This window comes from Pelecanus crispus, chromosome 3, assembly GCF_030463565.1.
Source record: "Pelecanus crispus isolate bPelCri1 chromosome 3, bPelCri1.pri, whole genome shotgun sequence".
In the NCBI taxonomy this organism is placed as follows: Eukaryota; Metazoa; Chordata; class Aves; order Pelecaniformes; family Pelecanidae; genus Pelecanus; species Pelecanus crispus.
In genome coordinates, this window is record NC_134645.1 from 19,968,472 (window position 1) to 19,994,156 (window position 25,685).

The following is a 25,685-nucleotide window of genomic DNA, read 5'->3' on the forward strand; positions in this document are numbered from 1 at the left end:
CGCCGAGGGGGCCCGGCCGGCGCCTGCGCCGTGCGGCGCTGGTGGCGCATTTTCCCCCAAGAGGGGAAGGTGGCGCCCAGCGGAGCGGAAGGGGGCGGCGCTCCGAGCGCCGTCGCCGCCAAGCGCTGCTGCCGCTGGTGGAGCGGAGGCTGCTCAGGGGAGCGGGGCGCGGCGCGGCGCGGCTCGGCTCGGCTCGGCTCGGCTCCGGCTGGCGGAGGAGGAGGAGGCGGCGGCGGCGGCGGCGGCGAGAGGTGAGCGGCGGCGGCGGCTGCCCGGGCTGGGGCCGGGCGCTTGGGGCGGCCCCGCGCCGCCTGCCCGTTAGCCGGCCGTTGGCGGTGGGAGGCGCTGCCGCCGCCCGGCGCGGCGTCCGGCGGGGGAGCCCGGTCCTTCCCCTCTGCGCGGGGCCGGGCGGCCAGGGCGAGCCCGGCGGCGGGGGGAGCGGGTCCCGCGGCCGCCCCGCCCAGGAGGGGCTGGCAGGCTGCCCGGAAGGGGGCCGGGAAGGGGCTGAGGGGAAGGGGGGCCGGCGGCCGCCGGTGGTGCTGGGCGGCGCCGGCGGGCAGCGGCGCTGTCGCCGGGGCGGGCTGAGGGAGCGCTCGGGGGCCGGGGCCGCGCCGGGCTGGCGGCGGGCGGCGCTTCCCTCCCCGGCGGCCGAGGCCGGCTGCCGACAGCGCGGATCAGAAAATGGGGGTGGACGGCGGGTAGGGGGAGCGAGGAGCCCTCGGCTCTTGGTCTCGCTTTATCTAAAATGGCGCTGGTGAGGCTGGGCTTGTGTGCCTTTGAGTTGTGGAGGCAGCTAGAGAGCCTCTGCCGCCTCCGCGTTTACCTCTCTTAGCTGAACTCCCAAAAATGAACTTTATTTGCTTTGGTTTGGCGGTGATGCTTTGGGCGGGGGTTAGGCGTCTGCAAGCAGGGTAGCCACGTTCTTTGTGAAATGTGAGTTTTAACCTGAGGAGCCATTCAGAAGTAGTCACGGTTTCTGCCGACTCGCTTTCTGTCCCCGGCTCAGCCTGCAGCTTAAAACCCCATTTCTGCCTGTGCGCTGTCGCAGCGTAGTGCGGGGACTTTGACAGCCCAGGTGGTGTTGCCTGGCTCCCGTAGCGTTTGTGCTCAATCACATCTGGAAAGTCTATTAAAACCGAAGCGCGATTCCAGCAACAGTATGTTCGTGCTGTTCCGGTGTTAGTGTTGAAATTGCAGCTATGGAAAGCTGCTTGTTTACTAATTCATCTTCGGGGAAAATGTGTGACTGTCCTTCTACCTGTGGGAAGTTGCCTACCCTTAAGTTGAATACAAGATTTTGTTCGGTATCAGCCCGGGGGTGGGGATGTAAAGAGGACTCTACTAATTAGAATGAGAATAATTAGAATGAGAATGGGATTAGGGTAATGAGTATCCTGTCCAAATTACATTTGGATTAAGAGTCTTGATAGCCTCTTTGAAACAATACACATTCACAATAGTTTCTGTGTATTCCTTCTGAAACAGACCTTCTCACTCCTACATTCCCCTATTTGGGGCTTTTTCCCCCTCCCCCCCCGGTTACAATGAAACCAGTGTCTCAGTGCACTAAATTCTGTGAGGGAGCCGATTTAAGAAGTTTCTGGACGGTTCTTTTCCAGTACAGCTCTCTGCTCCTTTGGTGGTTCTCTTTTGTTTTCTGTGCAACTGCACTGTGAACGGAGCCACTGAGACAGTGATGCTTTTTAAAATAGCAATGGTATATTTAACCTGGACTATTTCAGTGATCATATTGCCCTAATTTGGAGGAGGGGGAGAATATTCTGTAGAATGGGATGGAAGGGATGGGGCGAGAAGCTGTTTTACTAAGTTCCAAAGTGAAGATTTTTCTTGACTTGTATGTCAACCTAGAATTAATATTACTTGCATCCTCCCTAGAAAGCTCCTAGACACAGACCACAGCTTCAAGTATAGCTTTAGAATAGTTATGACTTATGGAAGCCCATGTCACTGCCTTATTCTAGTGTCTTGTGTTTTCAAAGAGATCTAGAGGTAAGGCTTGTTGCAGTCTAAAAGACAGTTCTGTAGGCCCTCTGTTGTGATTGCATGGCCCATGCCCATAACAGCTGTTCTGTATGCTTGTGTGGGGATACTGAGAAATAACTGGAAAAATAACTTAGTCATGTGTGAATTGAAATGCAGCAAGTCTGTGTACTGGTTTGAAAGGCAAAATGGCCTTAACTGCCTTAATCTTTTGAATAAGCACACATGTAATCAATTCTTACACTTTCACTAACAAAAGGCTTTGCATTCCCTTTCATTTACTATTTAACTCCCAGCAATTTTAGTTTTCATTAGGAGGTGCTGACTGAGATATTCTCTCTAAATGTCTTCATTGAGAAGACTTTCTGCAACAGTGTAACTTCTGTAGTAAATTGGTCAGTCACCTAGGTAGGAAACTCTTAATATCAAGCATTTCCCAAGTGTGTGAAAGGTGATGACTTTGCGCAAAGAGCAGTAAAATTACAAGTCTCGTATCATGGTATTCTTGCTTACAGGCCTTTATAAGCAACTTCATTTACGTACTTCTTTATCAAGTGTCCCTTTCATTGTGTAAGTTTGGGGGAGGTTCTGCTTGCTGTTCCTGTTTCAGTGGGTGTATTAGATACGTAGCTGAATAATCAGACCGTTTCTCTTTTCCTTAGTGGAGGTTCCCTATCACTTCATTTAAACTTTTCTTGACTGCTGTGCTACCTTTAACTATAGTGATTTAAGCTAAGTTACCATCCACTCTCTGTCTGTTGGAGCTTTTTTGCTTCCCTTTTATTTTTTTTTTTTAAAAAAAGTCTTGGCACTTGTGGGAGAGGGAGAGGTGCCCGACTAATTTTCTGCTGACAAGCAGCATTTCAGATGGACTCCTGTTAGTTTTGTGCCAAAAGATACAAAGATTTAGTTTGCTGCTGTGTCATACTAGCAAATTTCAAGTTAGTTGGAGATTCTGAATACTGTCTTCGTGTCCTACAGACAGGCAAGAAACCTAATTCCCTGAGGGGAGAGGAAGAACTTTAAGATTTACTTTTAAGCAGAAACTTTTACAGAGAAGCAATTCCAACCCTAACATCTCTTCCTAGCTCTGTTGGATAGCGGGGTACTTTGAATTCTAAACCATCTGTGCAGCTTTTCGACAAATAATACTCAAAAGAGTTGCTGATAGTGTCTCCTTACATCCATCTCTACCAGCTTCTTTCTGCTTAAAACACCTGGAGGTGGACTGTGATAATCTTTTTGATTTCACTTCCTCACTGAAGTCCTTTGAGACTTATCCTTGATATCTAAGGGTACAGTTTGACAGCTGACTCTCTGTGGCAGTGCTGTCTTAAAAGCAGTTCCTATCCCTTCAGTTGTACCAACAAGCTGAAAACAAAATAAGTAGTTGAGGGTGTCAAATCTGATTCAGACTACTGTGTGGCCTGACTGCTAGTTGTGCTGGCACACCATGAGATAGGATGGAAAGGCTGTACTGCTAAGAAACTACACAAAGCTTTCCCAAAAGGTGTGGTCTTACATGCATTTTGTTGGCAACTGTGTTTGCTTAAATAGCCTTTCTTGCCCCTGAAGTGCTAATGCACTTGATTAACATAGGCAGTGAAGCAAATAAAGGAATTGATCCAGACCTAAGCTTGGAAAATAGTTATTAATACAGATCAGTTCCCAAATTTGGATTGTTACAAATACTTACGGGTGTGGAGGGTGGGAATGGGAGTAGACAGGAACTGATTGAGCTGTACTGAAAGGGAAAGGTCATGAATGTTCAGGAATACCAGTTTGTCCAGGTAGCTTAAGAGGAAGTAGTGATCTTAATGCTGATCTTTTGAGTTTTTGATGGAAAGTATTGCTGGATTATTTTGAGCAAGTGTGAAATACAGTTTATTACACTTGTGTTAACCACTCTCCTTAACATACCTACATTAAAAATGCACCCGTCCATACTTATAAATATTGCTTTAAAATAGTTATCTTTCTGGATAATTTATATAACTATTAAGTTACTCCAGGGGCAAAAAGTACATCCTTTCCAGGATGCTAGCTAAGTAACTGAGAAATGATGCTGAAGTAGCATGACACTCTATGCTACTGCTGCAGTTCCTGTCTTAAAATGACATTAGAAGAATTGTTTTGAGCTGCTGCATCTGCAGTGCAGCAAGGAAGGCTAGAGGTGAAAGGACAGAATATCTGTTTTAGAAAACAGTTGGGAAAAAATGCAGATGTAGATGACCAAAGGTATGTGAACTGAAACATAATCAATAGAAAATTGTTGAGCTATGTAGGTAAAGGATCCTAAAAGATTTTTCATAAGAGTCTATGATATATATAGTATAGGGAGAAGTGTGTAAAGATGTCTGTATGCTTAAACAGAGGTAAGAAAACTGTATATTCCTGTTTTGCCTTCTAAAACAGGACTGAAGAATTCTATCAGAAGAGTGAAGCTAGTGTTCAACTTGTTTAGGCTGCATTGGTGTAAGGTATATTTTTCTGCTCTTAGGCATCCCCACTTGTGTATGGGGAAAGCATTTAGGGAGGTCAGACTAATCAGAGTAGTCATGAGGTTTTGTATGTGCTGAGTGTCTTCTCTAAAGACTTACAGTGGAGCTTCATTGTTGTGAATGCTAATGTTTTAAATACCTCTCATCTAAGCCCTCTAATACTTATAAAAGTCACAGCAAACAAAGTCTAGGAGTTGGTTTAAACTATTCATGAATGATTAAAGAAAACTATTTAATACATATGCTCATTACTTTTCTAAATCACATCCAGAAAACTTTTTTATGTAGTGAAGGTAGTATTAACTGAAGGTGTCGTGTTCAAAATTGGAGTATTTGCACCTAACCTTGAAGTCAGCTGACTCTTTATTAATTGTATGCATCTATTTTTTTACTTCCCTAATTTTTTATCTAAATAGTATTAATAACACTTTCTTTAACAGTGAACTACCTCTTAGGAAATAAAGAAATGGATGGGATGGATGAAACATCTAAAAGAATCCTAGAGCCATACCAGTATTTACTTCAACTACCAGGCAAGTTTCTTTGTACTGTGTTGTTTTTAAATATCAAAATTGTTTTTCTAGTGACTTTTGTCTCAGGAAGTATAAGCTAAGAAGGTTTATCCATTCTTAATTTGTGGATTTAAGAATAATTAAAAGTAACACTTTTCAATATTTTTTTCCTTCCTCTTGTAGAACCACCCTTTTTGGTGAGATTGGTACAAAAGCTCTTGAGTGTCTGTTGCAGTGTAAGTGGTATGTCAGTTACTCTGTTCTCCATTCAGAGTAGCTGACTTGCTTTTTAAAACTGATAAGGGCAAGTACTGAAGACTTGATCCCATACTTAAAGAACAAAATATCATCAGCCCCAAGTTTATCTGCTTGCTGTACTGGACTCAACAGGTTGTGGTTTGTTGTTTTGGTTTTTGGGGGGTCTTGTTTGGTTTGGTGTTTTGTTTTTCTTTTTTTAAAAATAGCCTGTTTCTTTTGTGTAATTTCTTCTCCCTGGTATGTGTAGAGCCAGGCGTTCTTATGGCCCATTTTGGCTGTCCCTGGATTACTTCACTTGCCAGAGGATCAACCTGTCCGTGTGTGGTATCAGGTCACTAGCAACACATTCAAATAAAGTTTTCAGTCTTGAGTCTTTCTGTTCTAGCAGAATTCAGGAGGCAGATTGATAGAGAACTACTGTATGGATATGCCTCTCGGAAGCCTCTTTGCTGACTAAACAGTGAGATTGTTTGCTTTTACTTGTACACCTAAAGTGTAAGGAAGGCCATACAAGCTATCAAAGTGACTAACTCTGTAAAAATAGCGGCAGAACTACTTTGTCATTGGAACTATTGCACAATTGCCTTCTGTCCAGCTTACATTGCGTACTGGTGGAGTTAAGGAAGATAATGGTAAATAATAAGGAAAATAATTCTAACCAAAATTATATCTGACTGGGACAGAAGACCTTCTGTCTAGACGAGTAGCCTAATGAATCACAGGCACAGTACTACGTGGCTTTTGCACATCTGCAACAAGACCTGTATGTCAGCAGGGTAGGTCCTGTGGGTCCTAATTCATTATACCTGTGTAAATGAATTTTGTTACTAATCTTGACAAATATCCAGGATTGTCTTATCTACATTAGTGATTTCATTTGACTTGGCAGTTAGCACTACTTGAGTTGAAAAATAAGAAAAGGAAAGAATTTGGCAGTAACATGCCTTTTTAATGCCAGAAAGTTCATTTCCCATTTTCCCACAGTATATTCCATTTGGGTATGTTGAACTGGGTGGTGGTTTTGCTAGAGAACTACCTTGAGAATGAGTCTACAATATTCCAGAGAGCTTTCTAAGAGCTGGTTCTGAAGGAATTTATTTTGGTCCAATACCATCTTTAAGTGTGCTTTTTGTTTGGTTAGATTATCTCATATAACCCAGGTACATTGTAACACCTCTGCATCTTTAGCTGCTAATTATTTTTTAAGGTATTGTAGGTACCGGCAAAAAAAAGCTCAGCTTCCTAGTAGGGAATATACAACAGACAAAAAGTGCCAAAAAAGCTTCCATAGGCAAAAGTGCTTGAGTAGTAGCTCTTCAGTTAGCTTTCATTTGAAGTGATGCATCTAGGGTATACGCTTAACCTTCCCACTTTGACTGCTGAGGCTAAATTACTTTGTTGTGAGCTCAACCCTGATTGTTCTATACTGATGGTTTATGTAATGTTATACTTACTGACAGTGTAAGTGTTTTATATCCTATCCTGCCAAAGTATCGTAAATCTGATAGCCCATGTGAACATGTTGATCTCTTGTTAATTTGGTTTGTTTTGGAGAAGGTGAGAGACAAGATACACTTCTTTCTATGCAGAAATGATTCAGAAGGGAAGACTTGTCTTAAACTAGGCATGTAAAAGTAGTATACCTGTGGAAAGCTTGTACTGAGTAACAGGTGAAGCAAGGAGGGTTCACAATCATATAGGTGGATATGTACAGTTTCTGAAACGGTGTGGCTTTGCCCAAAGTCAGCTATGCCAAGTACAGATCAGTAGGAGCCAGATACTTGTGTGAACCTTGGGATCAGTATGAGCACCAATGCTTGGTGAGGGGGGAAGAATTGGGCATATGCTAGCTTTTAATAATTAGGGTGGAGACTGAATGAGATGCCTGAGCTAATCTAACAAGCGCTTGCTGAAAGAGGCAGTTTCATTCTATCCTTTTTATGCTTCTGGCAGTATTCTCCTGCTTCTTAAGATGTGCCAGTTCTCAGATTGGTACTACCTAATAATTTGGTTAGCAATCACCTAACCTGTTAAAAACTTGCCTGGTTTATCTTCTCTTGTTAGTGAGCTGGCACAAGGGTGGGTACAAGGAGCTGTTTTTGTGTTGGATGAGCTTGACCTCTGAGGGGCTTTTGCAGAAAGCTTGGCTGAGTGTCAAATATGTACATTTATGGCCCTACAATTGTCCAGTTGCTTGTCTTTTAAGACTAGTTAGAAAAACAAACTCTCCAAATGGTTTAGTAACCTATGAGAACTTGAATGAATTTAGATACAGATCAAACTTTGTTTACATAAAAGGGGTTGTGCAACAGTGTTAAGGTGGTTTGGAAAAAAATAGGTGCCTGCTAATGTTGTCTGTAGTGTAAGAACACAAACTTCTGTAACTGTTAAGGATTAATCCCTCAGTGCAAGTGGAAGTTGATTACTCTGCTTCCTGTTAATGAAGTAGGACTTCTAATGGTAACAGTTTGGGGGTAATACTTCAAACTACATTTGTTTATTTCTTTGACTTCAACAGCACTAGGATAGAGAAACTAGTAGGCTTAAGGTTTTTTTTACTAAGTTGCTATTTTAACTGCTAGTATGGTAATTAATATTTATTCCTTCACTAGCAGAATTTAGTGCTTGGGAGAACACACATTCTGAAACAGTAACTTGTAAAATCTCATTGTAGTAGAATATTGCCATACTAATTTATAGCAGTGTTCTGCTTAATCTAGTATTCTGTCCTTTAGTCTTGTAATCAAAGTGCAATAAACAGGCTTAACTTTCACAGTTTCCAGTGTGGTTTGTCTCAAAAATGACCTGATTCACACAGGTGATGAATCTTACCTCTGAGTGGCTGAGTAAACAGCAGTAGCTGGTTTTGCAGCACTAAGGAGTATATGGAGTTTCAGTTGCAGTAAAACTGATATGGTCAACAGCTTGCTGTTGAAAGGGGTAGGTTCTGATACTTTTCATGACGCTGCATCTTCCCTTTCATGTGCATTGCTCTGGGCTTGTTTAGCAAGCTAAGCAATCAAGACTGGCTTTTGTTTTTCAGTGTTTTCTGCTGGGTTGTTGAACTTGACCGCCTTGGTGAAGGACTTAAGTGCCACAGAGCATGATCTCTACCACTGGCACAACTACACTTGGCACATCGGAGGCTTCAGCTTGGGCCAAGTTCCTTAGGGAGGCTGCAGCTCTCCAGGTTCTGAGCTGCAGGGATGCCTGGGGGCACCCACTGCGCCAGAAGAAAGTGATGTCACTGCCCTTAAAAAGCATGCAGTGGTAGAAAATGTTTGTCACCAAGCAAGAGAGCAGTGGAAGGGGGTCAGCAGGCTGCACAGCGTCAGAAATAACAAAAAAGAGCAAGACCCTGCAGGTTCAAGAGCCTGAAACCTCCAGGTATATTGAAGGAGGGGCAGGAACAGTCTGTGCATATTGGGTTGCAAAATGGAAACTCCCACAGTGATGAAGGCTGGGAGCTGATGGCTTCTGGCACCAGGAGAAAGACTCAGGTTCCTCGAGCAGATGTACAGTTGCCACATAGGTTCAGTGCACTGGAAGAAGACGCATGGCTGGGAGCTGTGTATACAACAAAGCATCAGACCAGTGCCTGGTGGCAGAGCAAGTGATAGTAGCAGGGAGATTGCCTCCTGTGGCGGACAGAGGCCTCCATCTGGGCTGCTCTCTCATGGAGGCTTGCTGCTTCTGGGTAGCCCTGAGCAGGGATGTTACGGAGGGACCGCTGAGGTGTGTTTCACCCTCATACTACTTAACCCTGCAGCTCTTCCCCTTGAGTACTAATGGATATAGCAAGGGGATGCCTGGAGCTTATCAGGCATGACTGTGGCTTTTGGAATGAGGGCCAAGGGCACAGGGAGCCAGGTGGCTTTTCTCCATGATCCTGAACACCTTTCCCCTCACTATGAAGAGGAACAGACAGATCCTGCCTGTCAACAGCTAGTTAGTTGCACTGCTGATATTGACAGCAGAGCTTTGGGTTTTATGACCATGGGACTGCCTTTGTAGATCAAGGACTACCAGGAGGAGGTAGCATCCACCTACCCGAGTCAGAGCGAAAGTGTACCTGCCAACAGTCTGAGCAACCTCGTGAGAAAGGACTTAAGCTAGAAATTACAACAGAGGAGAATGACTACCCACAATCAAGTAAGGAAATAGTGAACTTGCAAACAAAGGGTGTGGGCTGATGTGGATGAGAGAAACTTTGTAATTGACAGAACAGAGCTGAAGACAGCCTGTCTCAGGTGTACATGCTCAAACAAGGAAGTATGAACAGGACAACATGATGGGGGAAACTGCAGGACTGAGTGCCTCTCTGAAGTGCCTCTGTACAGATGCATACAGCATGGGGAATAAGCAGGAGTTAGAGGTCTGCACGTTGCAGGGCTGTAGTTTTATTGGGGAATCTGATGTGGGGTAGCTTGCACAGCTGGAGTGCTGCAGTGGGTGGATATGGACTGCCTAGGAAGGCAGTCTGGGACAGCAAGGAGGGGGAGTTGCCTTTTATGTAAAAGAGCAGCTGAACTGCATGGAGCTGTGCCTTCAGTTGGATGATAAGCCTGTTGAGAGCTTATGGGTTAAGATTAGAGGGCAGGTCAATAGGGGTGACACTATAGTGGGTCTCTGCTACAGACCACCTGAGCAGGAAGAAGCAGATGAGGCCTTCAGACAACTGAAAGATGCCTCATATCTACAGGCCTGGATCCTCATGAAAGACTTCAGCTACCTCAGTATCTGGTAGAAGCAGCAACACAGCAGGGCACAGACAATCCAGGAGGTTTCTGGAATGCATTGATGAGCACTTGCTAAGACAGGTGATCAAGGAGCTGATGAAGGAAGGCATTATGCTGGACCTCACACTTAGAAACAAGGAATAATTGGTTAGGATGTGACTGGGGGCAACCTTGGCTGCGGTGACAATGGGATGGTGGCATTCAGGGTCCTGAGAGGAGGGAACAAGGCAAAAATAGGATCACAGCCCTGGACTAGCTAACCCTATTTTGGGTTACCTCCTGGGGGAGTTAATCTAGACAATTCTACAGTGACCTCAATCTGTCAAAAGTGACTGCCCAGGTTTAAAAGCGTATGGTCCTGCTCTCTTTGCTTGTCTTCCTGAAGTTCACTTACGCTGGCTGTAGTGTTCTTGTAGCTGTGTGGGGAGGTCTGCTTGGGGAATTTATCTGTTTATCCTTAATCCATCAGAGGACAGAGCTAAATGTGAAAGTGTGCCATGTAGCTGAGGTAATATAGTAGCTTGCTTCCTCCAGAAGGAAGCATTCTCCTGGCTCTCAGCATCTGCTGCTTACCCTGTACTAACTCTGGCAGACCCACTTCATAAGCTGACTCAGTACGTAAAGCTGGCAGAAAGCTAACCTAGCAAAAAGCAGACAGTTTTCTGCTGGGGTAATGAGTTGAATTAGCTTAGTGAGGCTTTAATGAGGGCTTGGTTAATAGTCCCTTTGCTCTTTCCCATGCTGTTCTATGCCTTTTATGCACCCTCACTGTAAGTGGGGTGCTGCCCTAAGGGCATAGTTTGTGGTCACTTTAGTGCAGCAGGAGTGAAGAAATACTAATCAGGAGCCTGTCCAGAGCTGGAGGTCTGTGGGTTTTGTGTCTGTACCCTATCATAAGAACAATTGTGTATATAGAGGGTAAGTCAGGCTGATTTTTTTTGTTTGTTTTAGAGAAGCATGTTGTCTGTCTAAAGAGGTGGGAGGGATTGTCCTCAGTACATCTTTAATCTAACTTGATCTTTGTTTCAAGGATAAGGGGTTTACATTCTTATCTGTAGAAGGAGTTTCCTCAGAGTGAATCTGTTATGTTCTGAATATTTTGTTGCCTTTTCCACCCAGCCTTACTAAGAAAAGCTTTCCATATTTGCTGTTTGATTTGGGTAACACTGGGATCTTAAGCAGATTAAACCAAATTCACTTAGCATAACTTGGATAAAAGCTTGGTGCAGTAATGTCTATTAGTATAGTTCTATCCAGCAGGTAGAGCTTCTGATTTTGGAAGTTAGACCTCTGTATTCTTCAGTTTTACAATAGCCTGCCTAGAGTAATTAACATAGCAGTGATGTGTGACAGTGAAGAAACCAGGTAGTTCTGCCAGTTTTACTCCTTTTAATTTTGTCCTGGTGTCCCTGGATTGTTGTCTTGTCTAGTTTGGGGAGAAGAGGGCTGTGGCAAGGAATGGAGGCTTCTGCATCTAGGCTTTTGAGACCAGTATTAGGGGGCTTTGGTCTTTTGCCATCATAGCATGGCTGTAGGCATAAAACATGCATACAGAAAACTGCTGTGATATCACGTAGACTGGGTAGGACAGACTTCAAAATAAGATAAAATAGCATTTAAGTAGCAATAATGTTCCTTTAAAGGGGCTCACATAAGCAAATCTGCACCTATAAAAGGAAAAATGAATGTTTCACTATACAGATAGTGGTTTTTCCTTGAATAGTCTGTGTCTAGACAGCCTTGCTAGTCAAGATAGACAAGTCTTAACAATTCAAATGCTGTCTGTACTAAGGAACTGAAGTGGCTAAATCCACTGTGCAATTTAATAATCCATTTAGAGTGTGTGCTAGTAGTCATGTTCCTCATAATGAAAAAACACTTGTTGCTGAACATCCAGCATTCCATTTTCTAGGAAGCACATTCAGAAAAACAGAATTAGCTGCCTTATGTAAAAAAGTAGGTGTTGTCTATATCGATGTAACTCAGAAGTGAATAAGCAGCTGTAGATAAGGTACACTTCCTTAGTATTATCTCTTGAGTTGTTTTCTTTATGGATGTATTGAAATATTTGTGAATACTTAACTGGCAAGCCATACAGTTTGGCAGATATTTGTAACAGTTATTCTCAAGATTTTTGACCAACCTTTTCCCCTCAATTAACTCATGCAATTATTTTAAAATAAAATATTGAACCTCTGATGCAGGGCACTTTGACCCTCCCTTGTGCACTACTGGTGGTCACAAGTATGTAGTGAATCAGATCAGAGGAACAATCTGGCCAAAATCTGATCTAACCACATGGGGAAAAGGGGGGAGGTCTGAGTGTCTGAAGTGTTTCAAATCTTCCGTATCTGCAGGAGATGTCAGAAGCAGGTCTAATTTGAATTAGTGGTGGTGCTTAGTTAATGTAAGAGGTTTTTAAACTCTTGGGCACTACTCTAATTTGGTATTCAAATTTGAGCTCTGATTACCTGTGTTAAAACAGTGAACTTCTAAGACAGCAAATTATTGATTTAAATAAACAGGGTTTAAAAAAATAATTTAGAACCAGATATGTACTTTTCTGATAGAGAGCAAGCCTGGCATGGGGAGCTTAAAACATCTGTTCTGCTATTTGACAGCCAAAACAATCCCTCCCTCCCTCCTGCAGAAAGCTGTTAGTGTTTAAAACTGAGCATGGAGCGCAAAAATGGAGAACACAAGCCAATGATAGTGTATGTCCAGGTAGGAGTGCCCTTTCATACAGGACAGAGACAGAGGACAAAGCTGTTGCAGGGGGGAACAGCAGCACCTTTTCGTTAGTCTCTTCTAATGCAAACCAAAAGGTGGTGGTGATGGGAAGTAGTAGAAATCTTTGAGAACTGAGACAAAAACCGAAGCCTTTTGAGCCGGGGGGGAAGGTTATTGCCCTTGCTACAGAGCCCAAACCACAAAGCTGTTGCTTACCTGGTGATGACTTCATTCAAAAAGGGAAAATCCTCAGTCCAGTTTCTCCAGGGTATGTGTCTGTAAGTGAATCTACTCATTTTTATTATGCTGTTCTGTATGTGCTGGTCACACAGCAATGGAGAAGCCTTAGGGAGAGGTTCAAATGTTGAAATTTCTTCAGTGCTACAGACAAGGTGGCATCATCAACATGAGGACTAATATTGCAGAATCATTAAGTTATATCTCTCAGTAGATCTTGAAACAAGTAATATGGAACCCTCTGTCTAGGTTGCACTGCTTTGAAGCTTATTTAAAACTTTTTCCAAAGGCCTTGTTGATGTGAGCTACATATGCAGAGCTGTTCGTCTAAACCTGTCTTGCAGTTATTCAAAGATCTTGTGCATAGCTGAGCTTCTCAAAGTTCAGAGCAACATTGTCTGTGTGGGTAGGGAGTGACTTTATTTCATATTGATCATTAGTAGGCATTGAATAAATATTTGTACGTGATTCCTAGCAATTTTTTAAAGCAAGCTGGCATCAATAATTTATAGCCATATAGGTTAACTTCTACGAAGATTAATTCCATCATGTAAAACATATCTGGATTGAATGGTAATGCTTATTTTAACACTAAACTTGGACTTTTGATCTTGTCTTTCATTCCTATGGAGCAGGACGAGTGCTTGGCTCTACCAAACCAGATTTAGCCAAAGCAGAACAAACTCTATTATTTGCAGGTAGACTTCTCAGGTATAAGATAAATGTCTGAATTCTTGGAAAGCTCAATTCTGTTCAGTATATTCTATTCAGATTTTGCTTTAGAGTTACTAAGTAAGTATGTCAAATGTCAGTCTCCAGTTTTACAAATTGTCAGTCTCAAGTGAAGAGTGCTACAGGAGACAGACCTAAAAATGGAGAGAAATAGATATTCGACAAATACCCATATGTTCAACTAATGATGAATCATAGTTAAAACTTCCTGATCTGTTATATACACAAAATCAACATGCCTGGCAAACTAGGGCTTACTTTCAGAAGTAGTAAGCTGATCTGTACAGGTTACCAACATACTCAGGATCACTTACTAATTAAACTGCCCAAACTAAATACAGTAAGCGGTAAATATGTGCTTTGCATAATACTGTAAAATGTTTAAAACTGAAGTTGCTGATAATTGTGATGTTTATACAATGAGGAAACAAGGTATGTGCTATGATATATTTTCTGCTTTCCAAGTGATCACACTGATCAGCTTACTGCTATCAAATCAGCTATAGTTGTTAAGACAAACTGTTGTCCCTAATAATGAACTTTATGTGATTATTTTTTTTATAAATGCCTATAATATTTTTATTGTAGGTAAGCAAGTGAGAACCAAACTGTCACAGGCCTTTAATCACTGGCTGAATGTTCCAGAAGATAAAATACAGGTACTGGCTAATTATTTTTGAAGGGCTGTTGCCTTTTTTCCAAGACTACTGGTAACAGATGATTCTCTTCCCTAACATAAATGAACAGAAATCTTAAATGCACTAGTTTCTGAATATATTGAAGTAAACTTTCAGGAAAAGCTTTGGCTGTGATGTAATGCTAAAGAAATTACGTCCATGACTTGCCTTACATAGAATAGTTAGTTCTTTCCAAGTGTGCTCAACCTTTTAAGTTGTAGATAAGCAGCTACTGTTGTTACCCACTTAACATAACTAACACTGAGTTTTCAATGACTTCTGAAAAAAGCGAGACAGTTACCTTGTAAACTACACAAATGTAGTGGTTGAAAATAACCTTATGATTTTTTTTATGCAAGAATATCAAAGACAGCAGTTACATCAACTTTACAAACCACTCCTTGTTCTGGACCTAAAACTGTGGTGGTCTTATCATACAGTCTAGAGTCCTTACTCCCTAATGAGAGGCATTAGACTAGAAATTCTCCTTTCCTTTTGCTTTTCTGTTGGACAAATCTGTGCAAGATGTATGGCTGTGTATTTAAACACTGTGGCTTGTCAAATGAAAAATTATCCTCTTAGACTACAGTTTTGTCACGCTGCATATCCAGGGTGCAAAAGATGTTCTGTATCCAAGACAATGTAAGGAATTAAAATAACCACTTATGGGGTTTGACTCTTACCAGCTGGTGTCTAGTTAATTTCATTAATTGTAGGCAGAAGTACCTTTAGAGTTTGTGAAGGGGTCCTCTTTAGGGTGGCTTAAGAGTGACACTTCATAGTCCTCAAGCAGCAAAATGGTGTAAGTGATTTGAACAATGAAGGAAGAGGCTGTATTGATCAGCTAGTAACTCTTCTATTTTCCAACCTGTCTATATAACTTTTTAGCCAGATTTATTCTGGCTTCCAGCTAGACACTTCTTTTTACTCTTTGTGCTCAGCTACATATCTGAATAAAATGTATTTTATAGTGACCTGTGTATTGTATGCATGGGTTTAGTCTAGTATCATAGATCAGAAATCAGATTGGAAGAAGCCTCTGGAAGTTATCTAGGAGAACTCCCTGCTTAAAGTGGGGCTTGCTCTGTAGCTACTTTAGGCTTCTGGGAGCCTCGCTGAGTTTTGAAAATCTGAGGATGTAGATTCTGCAGCCTCTCTGGGCCTGTCTGCCCATGCTGAACCCCTTCCATGATAACAAACTCTTCCATTCTGTCCAATTGGGATTTCTTATGCTGCAGTCTGATGGGTGCTCAGCAAAAGGGCAACAATGACAGTACAGGTCCCTCTTCTCTCATGTACTATAGTAAACTAAAGCTGCAATGCCTCTGTGTGAACAGAAGTTACCAGTTCTACCTATCACTTTTAAACTGATAATCATGTAACTGTTATTGAAAACTTAGACCACTTGTTGTGGTTATCTTCATGAAGAAAACTGATGCTTTAATGTTTCTTTTACCACTTATTAAGCTTCCATCGCAAATAGCTTATTTTTATTCTTCAGGTCATTTGAGCACAAAACCAGGACCCTGCCATCTTTTAATCTGCATCCTGCCACAATTATTACTGATTTTGTGCATCCTTGTACTAATTTTAATAAAGTTGTTGAGGTCTGCAGGACCACCTCTAGTCTGTCTCATAATCTTCTTAAGATGTCCCAGTTGTCTAGCAGCGTGATTCTCTTCCAGCTATTTGTATTTCTTTGATTAAAAATCTGAATTCTGGCCCTCCTTGTAGGACTGAATTCTGGCCCTCCTTGTAGGACTTTTTTTTACCTTAGATCATTTGTCTTCATGTAGTTTGTTTTGATGAATACAGTTGAGGATACTGTTCCTTGGTACTTGATTTTACTATTTGCTGCCACCATTTCACTTTTTTCCCAGCCAAGCAGTCTCATTTTCCAGCCCCCCCAGCTGCATCTCTAATACTCATCTGATGCTGCACTAAAGCACTTCAGCTTGTTGAATTAGAAAACGCTGGGTTTGTCAGGTGAACTTTCTTCTAAGGAGGCACTGAAATGGCCTATACAGGGCCAAGCAAATTTGGAAGCTCTTGCAGATAAGGAGGTAGAAATCTGTGTGTTGGAGTGATGGTGCAGCAGCTGCTGATCTGATAGGCTTAAGTTGTAAGAAAGCATAACACTCTGTACTGGTTCTTCAGCTTTCATTATGAAGAACAGTCTTTTCATTTCCTCAGGCTACTTCCTGATGTCTTCTAAAATAAGCTTTTTCTGCTGTCTGAACTGTTTTGCTCCTTCCTTTCAACTTTGAAGCATTTTTGACACTGTCTTTTCTTAAGTTCACAAGATGACTGTGTGTTTGAATTAAGTTATGAAGTGCTATTTCAATTAAACCTTAAATGTCTAGAAGCTGTGAAAGTTCATGAAACTGACAGTGATATGAAATAGGTTAGCAAGAGAAATGCTAGAATAGGCTTATCCAAGGAATTCACAGAATACAGGGAAACTTTCCTGATAGTATTGAGAATAAGAATGAATATTCTTTTAGTCCATTATATCAAACAGGTATGCAAAGTTGCTTTCAGTAAGTACTCTATCCTCTGATTTAAAGTCAATGGGCAACAACATATCTTTACAGGTCAAAGTAGGGCTTGCTTCTAACTGGTAGGTGAGTCATTAGTGCTTCTTAAGTATGTTCTTGCAGTCATATCTTGGACAAACAATTAGATTGCGTGGGTTTGGGGTTTTACTGTTTGGGACACTGGTCACTGAACACTGGGTGACTTGCTGCTCAGGAAGATGCTTGCAGTGAAGTCCCTCTTACTTTTTCCTACAGCATCCACCAAATAGGACCATACTAGGTACTTGCCTATTTAACGGTGGCCTTAGTATTTTCTAGAAACAGTTGTTTTGATTAATGTTGACTGAATGCAGTGTTTGTAGCTAGCAAGTGTAATTGATTCACTAGCTTTAAAATCGTATCTTAATCAGATGTATTTTGCAGTGAGTTTATACAGTATGCAGTTTCGCATGCTTAAATTTATTTCCATTTAAGCAGGTGCTGAATATACTGGTTCCTTACATAATAGCTGTGAAATAAACACAGTATATCTTGTTAAAACTATTCTTTTCTTGTTGAATTATCCTGCTTTGGAATTGTTAAGGTTAACTTTTAGTCAAATGTAGTCAGCTACATGCTTGATGTTCTGAACAGTTTATTGCATACATCAGATGGTGTATGATATTGGTCTACCTAGTAAGAATTAGTAAGTGTGTAGGAAGCTTCCCAAAAGAGCTTGTAGTGGTTGTCTTTTTGCCAAGAATTTTCCAAATGATTTTTCAGAGAGAGCAGTCTGTCCTTTAAGAGCTCAGTACTGAAAACAACTACACAAAGTGTGGGGAAAGAAAGATGAACTCTCCACTTATCAAAACAAGGTTTGAGACAAATGTGTTAATGGATGATAACTGACACTCTCAAGAACTGACTTTGGGAGATCTCAGGTTAGTGAATCTAAACTTGTCACAACATTGTGTTGCTTTTCCTCTATTCATGTTTCTAATAACAGTTACTGTTGACTCCTAGACAATGGCATAGTTTAGAACTGTAGCAACAATGAAGAGGAGTGTGCAAGTGGAAACACTTCAGGGAGTAAGTTCACTTTGAATCTGAAAACATTACACAAAAGACAGGACCACGTGATCCAGGACTTACAGCAAACTGGCTGATGAAGAGAATCATAAATCTGTATTAATGGTAAAAGCAAATGGTCTAAAGGGGAGCCTCAGTGATAGAGAATATCATTCTTTAAAACCTTACCCATTTTAAATAAGGTCTTGCAAAACTGGAGGTTAAATTGCAGTGGGAGACTTAATCATTTTCTCTTCTTGTAATAGGTTATCATCGAAGTGACAGAGATGTTGCACAATGCGAGCCTACTTGTTGATGATATTGAAGATAACTCAAAGCTACGACGGGGCTTTCCAGTGGCACACAGTATCTATGGAATTCCATCTGTAATCAACTGTGCTAATTACGTGTATTTCCTTGGCTTAGAGAAGGTTTTAACCCTTGATCATCCAGATGCTGTTAAAGTTTTTACCCGTCAACTTCTGGAACTCCATAAAGGTCAAGGCTTGGATATTTACTGGAGGGATACTTACACCTGTCCTACAGAAGCTGAATATAAAGCTATGGTACTGCAAAAGACAGGTGGTCTCTTTGGATTAGCTGTAGGCCTCATGCAGCTGTTCTCAAGTTATAAAAAAGACTTAAAGCCACTTCTTAACACACTTGGCCTCTTCTTCCAAATAAGAGATGACTATGCCAACTTGCACTCCAAAGAATATAGTGAAAACAAGAGTTTTTGTGAAGACTTAACTGAGGGCAAGTTCTCATTTCCAACCATTCATGCAATTTGGTCAAGACCTGAAAGTACTCAGGTGCAAAACATTTTACGTCAAAGGACAGAAAACATAGACATAAAAAAATACTGTGTACATTACCTTGAAAATGTGGGTTCCTTTGAGTACACCCGGAATACACTGAAAGAGCTTGAATCTGAAGCCTATAAACAAATTGAATTACTTGGGGGAAACCCTGAGCTTGTAGCACTAGTTGAACAGCTGAGCAAAATGTTCAAAGAAACTGAAAATTAAAAATTTAACTCCTGGGGACGGATTAAAACATTTTAAAATGGGTTAATAACCAGACTGTCTGAGAAGTGTGATAATCGGTCTTGCTTAAAACAATTTCTCTTGTAGCCATGTTACAGAAATCACTGTTAAAAACAATTTGTCACTGAGTATTGAAATATATACCCTATTATCTGTACAGTCTTAACTGTAACTGCTTACAGATGGCTTTGTTAAAGCAGAGGTACTAGACCTGAAACAAGTTTTGAATCTAAATGTGATCATCTTCACACAATCATCAGCATTATTTCAGGCCTAAAACTCTCATATCTTTAACCAGGTTACTGTAGGTTTCTGGCTGAAATTCTGTGTTAATGACTGTATTGTGCATTTTCAAACAATGCTCTAGTAAACCAAAATGTACAATGTTAAATAACAAAAGATACTTGCAATCACAGTGCACATAAAACTGTTGTGTGATATTTCTGTGTTAGACTTGTGAAGATCGGATGGATCAGCTTACTAAGTTCTAAAGTAAATACCCTATCCAGCTTCTGGGGATATTTTCAGGGGAATGCAAATTATGAACAATAGTATTTTATATGCAAATAAGACTAATGTTTAGTCTGAAATTGTAGCTTTATAAAGATCTCTAAGTACCTTAGAGAAAAGATTCCATCACATCAGCAAAGCATAGATTTGCTGCTGTTTCCAGCTCTACAGTGAATAATTTTGATTGCCTGGTTTTAGAGTTTTAAACTGTCAAGTATTTTGTAACCAGGGACTTAAATCTCTGTGTTAGAGCTCATACATGTAACTGTAAATAGCAACATGGTAAGCTGCTACTAGAAATGGAATGGGGTTCACACCAGGTAACTTTAGGACACCATAATTGGTGCAGGTCTCTCTTAATCTCTGCTTATAATTCATACTGCATTCCTGTTCTGAATTGCTATCTGGAGGCATGTTATAGGTCTCTCCAAAGAGACAAGCTCTGTAATTTTTCTGCTAAAACAAAGTACAGCATCTTGTTCTCCAAGCTATAATACCACTTCAGTTTTGTTAATTGCTCAAATAGTGCTTTAAATTATGTACACAGACATACAGAAATAGAACTGGAACTGAGAGCTAGATTGAGGGGGGGGCTGATAAGTGACAAAACCCTCTGCTCATCTCTCTGAGCAAAATGTAAACGGAGATGTTTGTTTCTTCTTGGCTGGGCTGGCTTTAATCAGGTTCAGTTCCCTAAGTCTTCACAGCCACATAAAGCTTTGCTTTGGTGTAAGGAGGTAATGGTTTGGATCAAAGGTAGGACTGGTGCTATCAGTGGTGGTGTTAGCTCAAGCATACTCTCAAAAGAATTGGCCAGAGGTACTTGGCTTCTGACAGCTGGAGGATAGTTTTATGCAGCTGTTTGTTTACTGTTCCTGGAAAGCAGGGAGAGTCATGGTCTCAACCCACTGAGAAAACTAACTGAAGAAGGTTGCTGTAAGGCTTCCCTGGGCAGCCTTAAGGTTATTCTGAAAGTGATCAAGCATGAAAAAATTCAGGATGACTGCTTTCAGAGACATTATGTAGTTATGGATGATAGCCTATCCCTTTTATCTGCATGCTGAGGAGGAATCTTTGTCTGCTCTGTGATGAGGCACAGAATAATAGCATTTTCACTGAATGGACCTGGTGATCAGGACTGAATAGCTTGAAGTTGGTGAAAGTCTGTCTTTTCTTTAATGTTAATGACAGTGAATTGTAATTCTTTTTTTATAACTTGCAGTGCTTAGTAGTAAGCCTGTAAATTTTTAATGTTTTATGAGAAAATACTATCTGCAACAAAGTACCACATTTATTTTGTGCCATATCTTGGGAGTTTTTAAGCACTGTTGCAGCTAATGTTGAATGGGGGAGAGCACTGGAAAGAATCGTTGTTGTCAGGAGAATCTCCTGGTCTTACTGTAAAATATATCCTTGTGCATATTAGGATATTGTAACTAACATATACAATGTGAAGTGCACTTAGTGCCATTTCATGTCTGCTCAGTTGCTGACAGTTTTGTGTAACCAAACTTCCCTAATGAGGTAGCTTTTCTTATTTTTGTATAAAACTTCTCTACTATCTGAGACTTCAGCTATGTCATCACTTCTTTGGTTCATTCTCACAGCTCACCCCAGTATTTATTCTCATACCCTATCTTGTAGAATGTGCCTCCATTAACTTAGGAGAAAGTACCCTGGAAGTTTTCCAGCTGCAGGCCCTTTAAACCACAAATGGGTAAGAAGGGAAGAGTATCCTGGGAAAAGAAAGCTGGACCAACAAGAAACCATATAGCTCTGTCTTACTCTTCTGCCTTCAAGGCTTTTGATACCAGTATTCAAAGCATACCCTGAAGATATAACTTAAAAGGCCCAGAAGCAGAGTATCATTGCTGTTCACTTTGGTTAGGATGAACTGAGGTCTCTGAGGGTTTTTCTTGATGTATTTAGGAGTTGGAAGAGGCTGGGATCTTTTTTCTTCCTCTGTTGAGCAGGTAGAGCATCTTTAAGTATCAAGCATCAGCAGTGGTGATGCTCCATAGTCAAGGTAGACTTTATATTTGGTGCCATAAGATGAGACTGTGCCTCCTCATCAATATTCTTCTCCAGTATTGGCTCTAGTATAAGCTTGTGGTGTTAAGCCATGTTAGGAAAATCACTTCCTTAAGGCAGTACGAGAGTGCTGTTTTCTGTTGCTATGCCTCCCACAACACAGGGAGTAGGGCTTTTTCCTGATCACAAGAGATGCGTTGCTGTGAAATGGAAATCTGAGTTGCAAGTGGAAACACCCATGGGGAAATGAAGGGGGTGCTGGTTTCAGTGTCAGTCCCTTTGAGGCAGAACTGTTCCCCTTATTACCTTCCTACCATTGCCAACAAGTTCTAATTTGATCAGGTTACCAGTGCATTTCTTGGGGGTTTAGCTCTTGCAGTGCATATAAAGAGAAATGCAAATACCAGTCTCCAGCATTTCCCCCTACCTCAGTCTGTTTTCTGGTTGCGTGCTTGCTTGGATGTAAATGAATGCTGGATGCAAATGAATGCTGTCACCTGTCTTTGAGTGGCCAGCCACTGGATGGGACATCTGTCTCTGCTTCTTCAAAAGCTGATGTTATCCCCATCAATTATAGTGACAATTGCATCATTTCAGGACTTTCTGAGGAGGTAGCTTGTCTTCCACACCTCCCTTTGAGCTCGGGCTTTTCAGGTACCCACTAAGGGCAACTTTGTATGTGTCAGCCAGTTGTTGATACAAACAGCCTAAAAATGTTCACGGCGGTGGGAAAGTAGCTGTTGATACTTTTTATGCCTTCAACTTTATGGTTGATTTTGCTAATTATAAAATACCTAAATGCTTTCATGTGCTATGGAACTTTACTATATTAATGGATTCTTTGCCCAGTTACTCTTAAAATGCTGACGTGGTATAAAAACATGGGGTTTGGGGGGGGGGGGGGGGGGGGCGCCTCACCTTCTTATATAAAACTGGTTTGAACTCTACTGTGTCTTTAGCACTGAATTGGGCCAGGCTTTTATTCATGCACAAGAGCTACATAGATGTCTGTTGCTCCTCTTTCTTCTGTCTTAATCTTACCATTTTACATTTCAGGTTTGATATTTGCTATATTCTTTGTAGTATTTGCTCAGTACTTTCATTGCAATTCTTTTCTTTTCTCAGCTATATTTCTATTCTGCTACTAATACCATAGCACACACAATACCATTAAACTCATTTTTGATCCTGGACAAACAAAATAGTCTGGGTCTGCTTTTGAAATGTTAAATCTTGGCTCATCATATGCCTTCACAAAAGTAATCCAAGATTTTCTCCGATCTTGAAATGCCAGAAACTTTTTTTCCAAGAAGCTAAAGCCTGTAACATATTTTATATTGTCATAAGTTATTTTTGTCCCATATAGCTTGAGCTCCTAGCTGTGTGCTACCCATTTGCTTTCAACACCTATTTTGCTTTGGTGGTAATGCTCATTAGGCCTTTCTGTGAAACAACTTGCTAGCCCTGGGGGAGAGGAGTTAATTTTTGTCTGGGTTAATGAATTATCCTGTTAATGAATTATCCCACTCAGCAAGAACCTGATGAATGTCAGAGCTGGCAGGTGGACAGAGGCAAGAGCAGAGCCAGGGAAAGGATTTGAGAGAATAAGAAAACCCATTTTAGGCTCCTGAGTCTGCCTCGTGTAATTTCACCTCATTTTACAGCATCTCCTTCACTTTGTTAGGAAAGGCTAAAGAGCGTGGTTAGTTTCCCTGAGCTTCCCAAATAAAATTTAAGAGATTTTAAAGTTAAATATTATTTATTCTGATAGTTATTTATATAACTTGAATGTATCATAAGGTTTTGATTAAAGGTACAGTTAAAACAGAGTACATAGTTTCATTACTGTATTTTTCTTTAACAATTTTTCTATTCTTGAAGCCAGGGCAACATCATCTGCTATGTGCCTACTTGACTTGTTACCTCACGCTAATGTCCTTCCTGAATAACTTTTATCATAGCTGAGCACCAATGTTCACCTCTTCTGCAGTGGGTGTTTTTTTTTTTTTTAAATTACTTCAGAAGGCACCTCTGTGAGGTGTGGCTAGGCGTAATCTACAATTCATTAATTTACTTCCATTCAAGCATATTATTATCTGCAAAACTTATAGTAAAGTTGTAGGTTAAACCAAGTGAATCCTGATAGTGTTTCTCACTTGCGTGCTCTATGGAACAAGTAAGTTCTCACTTAACTCATTGAAAAAGTGTTTATTGAGTATCTCTGTTTACTACAGTGTAGAGAACTGTGGGAGATACCCCAAGAAGGGCTAACATGATGCTTCCAGGGAAGGCACTGCAAAACCTGACATGAATTTGTGTGGAAGACTAACCCTGATATGAAGGGAAATCAGATAACTTTCTACTTTTGAACTCCAAAACAATCCATGAAAATACGCTCTGCTCTGTTGGTATATGAATTACATGCTGTCAGTAAGCAGTTGCATCTTTTCTTGATCACAGTAGATTATTTTCACATTCTTCATAACACTTCAGTTGTTATTTCTGGAGCATATGGTATAAGTTACTTAATCACTCTGTAAAGTAATTATTGAAGTCTATAAAAAGGAAAAATGGCGAACATGTACATTTTTGGTTATGCTGTTTCAAAATACACATAAAAACTGGCCTGTTCTCTTGCTGTAATCTAGTATATGTTATTCTGCAGTGAACTTCTGTTAGCTGAGGGAGGCATAATGACTTTTCACCAACTTAAGTTACTAAAATCAGGCAAATTAAAAAGAAAAAAAATGTTTGCAAGGGAAAAAACCACAAAGTTCTTTAAAAATAGAATTTCAGATAATGGCAGAGTTAACACACGAAACATGGAACTAACTCCAGCAGTTTCTCTGTGGCTTTAACTGAAGAACCTGCTGCTATTTATGCTCTCTTTTTTTTTTGGGGGGGGGGTGGGGGGGTGGGGGTGGGATGGGGTATACAAGTCAAAATAAAAACCATACAGAGGAATTGTCATTGCTATTCCCAGAAATGTAAAAACTCTGCTATAAATCTAATCTCTTATATTTTTACACCAACCAAAATGAATGTTCAATAAATTCTGAAGTTAAATCATTTTTCACTTAGGTGCTTATAAAATGCATAAGTTGGAATTCTACGTAATGAGGTGGAAATGTTAAATTGGTCTAGTAGTTTTATTGGCATTGGGACTCTCCTGTTTCTTGTCAAGTACATTGGATGAACTATAGCTATTTGTCGATTACAGTGCTAAAACAGAAGAAACAAAAAATGCAAGGAAATAGAATAAACAGTAAGTTATGCTATTCTCATTAGTATTTTAGAAATACTAAATACATAAATTCAACAATGTGCATGTAGATTCTGAGAATGGCTGAATTTCCCATCAAACATGCTGCTGGGGTCAGAAAGATAGTGAAAAGTATTTTCTTGTTTTCAACACCTTTCCTGACCTGCAGTCAAACAAAGTGGAGCATGCTCTCAGGTTTGTACTCGGGAAGAGTGAATGAGTGGGAAAAGGAGAGCAAGCGGGCTTACTGCTGTTGGTTCAGCTGTCGTACTGCTCTATCTATGTAGCTTCAGGATCATTCAAAACTGGAACAGATCGTTGGAAGGGTGCCGCCCTCTGCGGGAGACGAATGGGCTCAGGAACCCAGATGAGACAGCAACACCACCAAAGATGTGGAAGGACTAGGGCATCTTTTTTTTTTTTTTTCAAAGACATTAGTTGGCCTAAGAAAACACATTACCCTTGGCAAAAGACTATAAGGTAAAGATATCTTCACTGGAATGTCCCTTTGGGGAGCAGCTGCTTTTTATCAGACAGTAAAGCATGCCCTTAAAGCCTGTTGCTTAAAGATGCAAGCTACCAGCATGCCAAAGAACTTACATATTATCCAGACTACTTTGATTGGAACACACTAGTGTTACCAGATACCTGTACTTAATTTCCATCACCAACATCACAGAATCAGAGCAGAGAGTACTAAGATGATGCCTGCCAAAAGAGTGTACAGAATTATTTAATGTACTAAGCAGAGGCACAGTACTGAAATAGCTTCCTGATTACTTACTATTGTGATTGTTTCAGTCTTTGTCGTCCCAAAATTCAAATGGTATTGTTTGAATTAGCTTGTTATGAGGCTCTGAAGCAC

General features: G+C 40.9%; 1 protein-coding gene across 6 annotated transcripts; it reads left to right on the forward strand.

The window, feature by feature from the left end:
• Positions 1–229: 229 nt before the first annotated feature.
• GGPS1 (geranylgeranyl diphosphate synthase 1) lies at positions 230–20,885 on the forward strand. Of its 6 annotated transcripts, none has more exons than XM_075707542.1 (4): positions 230–251; positions 4,943–5,035; positions 14,299–14,369; positions 18,238–20,885. In XM_075707542.1, exons 2-4 carry the CDS (start codon positions 4,969–4,971, stop codon positions 18,997–18,999), a joined length of 900 nt encoding a protein of 299 aa, XP_075563657.1. In that variant the 5' UTR covers positions 230–251; positions 4,943–4,968; the 3' UTR covers positions 19,000–20,885. The 6 variants fall into 6 exon arrangements, with proteins under 6 accessions (XP_075563657.1, XP_075563659.1, XP_075563661.1 ...); XM_075707541.1 differs by lacking the exons at positions 230–251; positions 4,943–5,035 and adding exons at positions 9,613–9,642; positions 12,639–12,735; XM_075707544.1 differs by lacking the exons at positions 230–251; positions 14,299–14,369 and adding an exon at positions 17,691–17,844 and having other exon boundaries at positions 5,013–5,039.
• Positions 20,886–25,685: the final 4,800 nt, after the last annotated feature.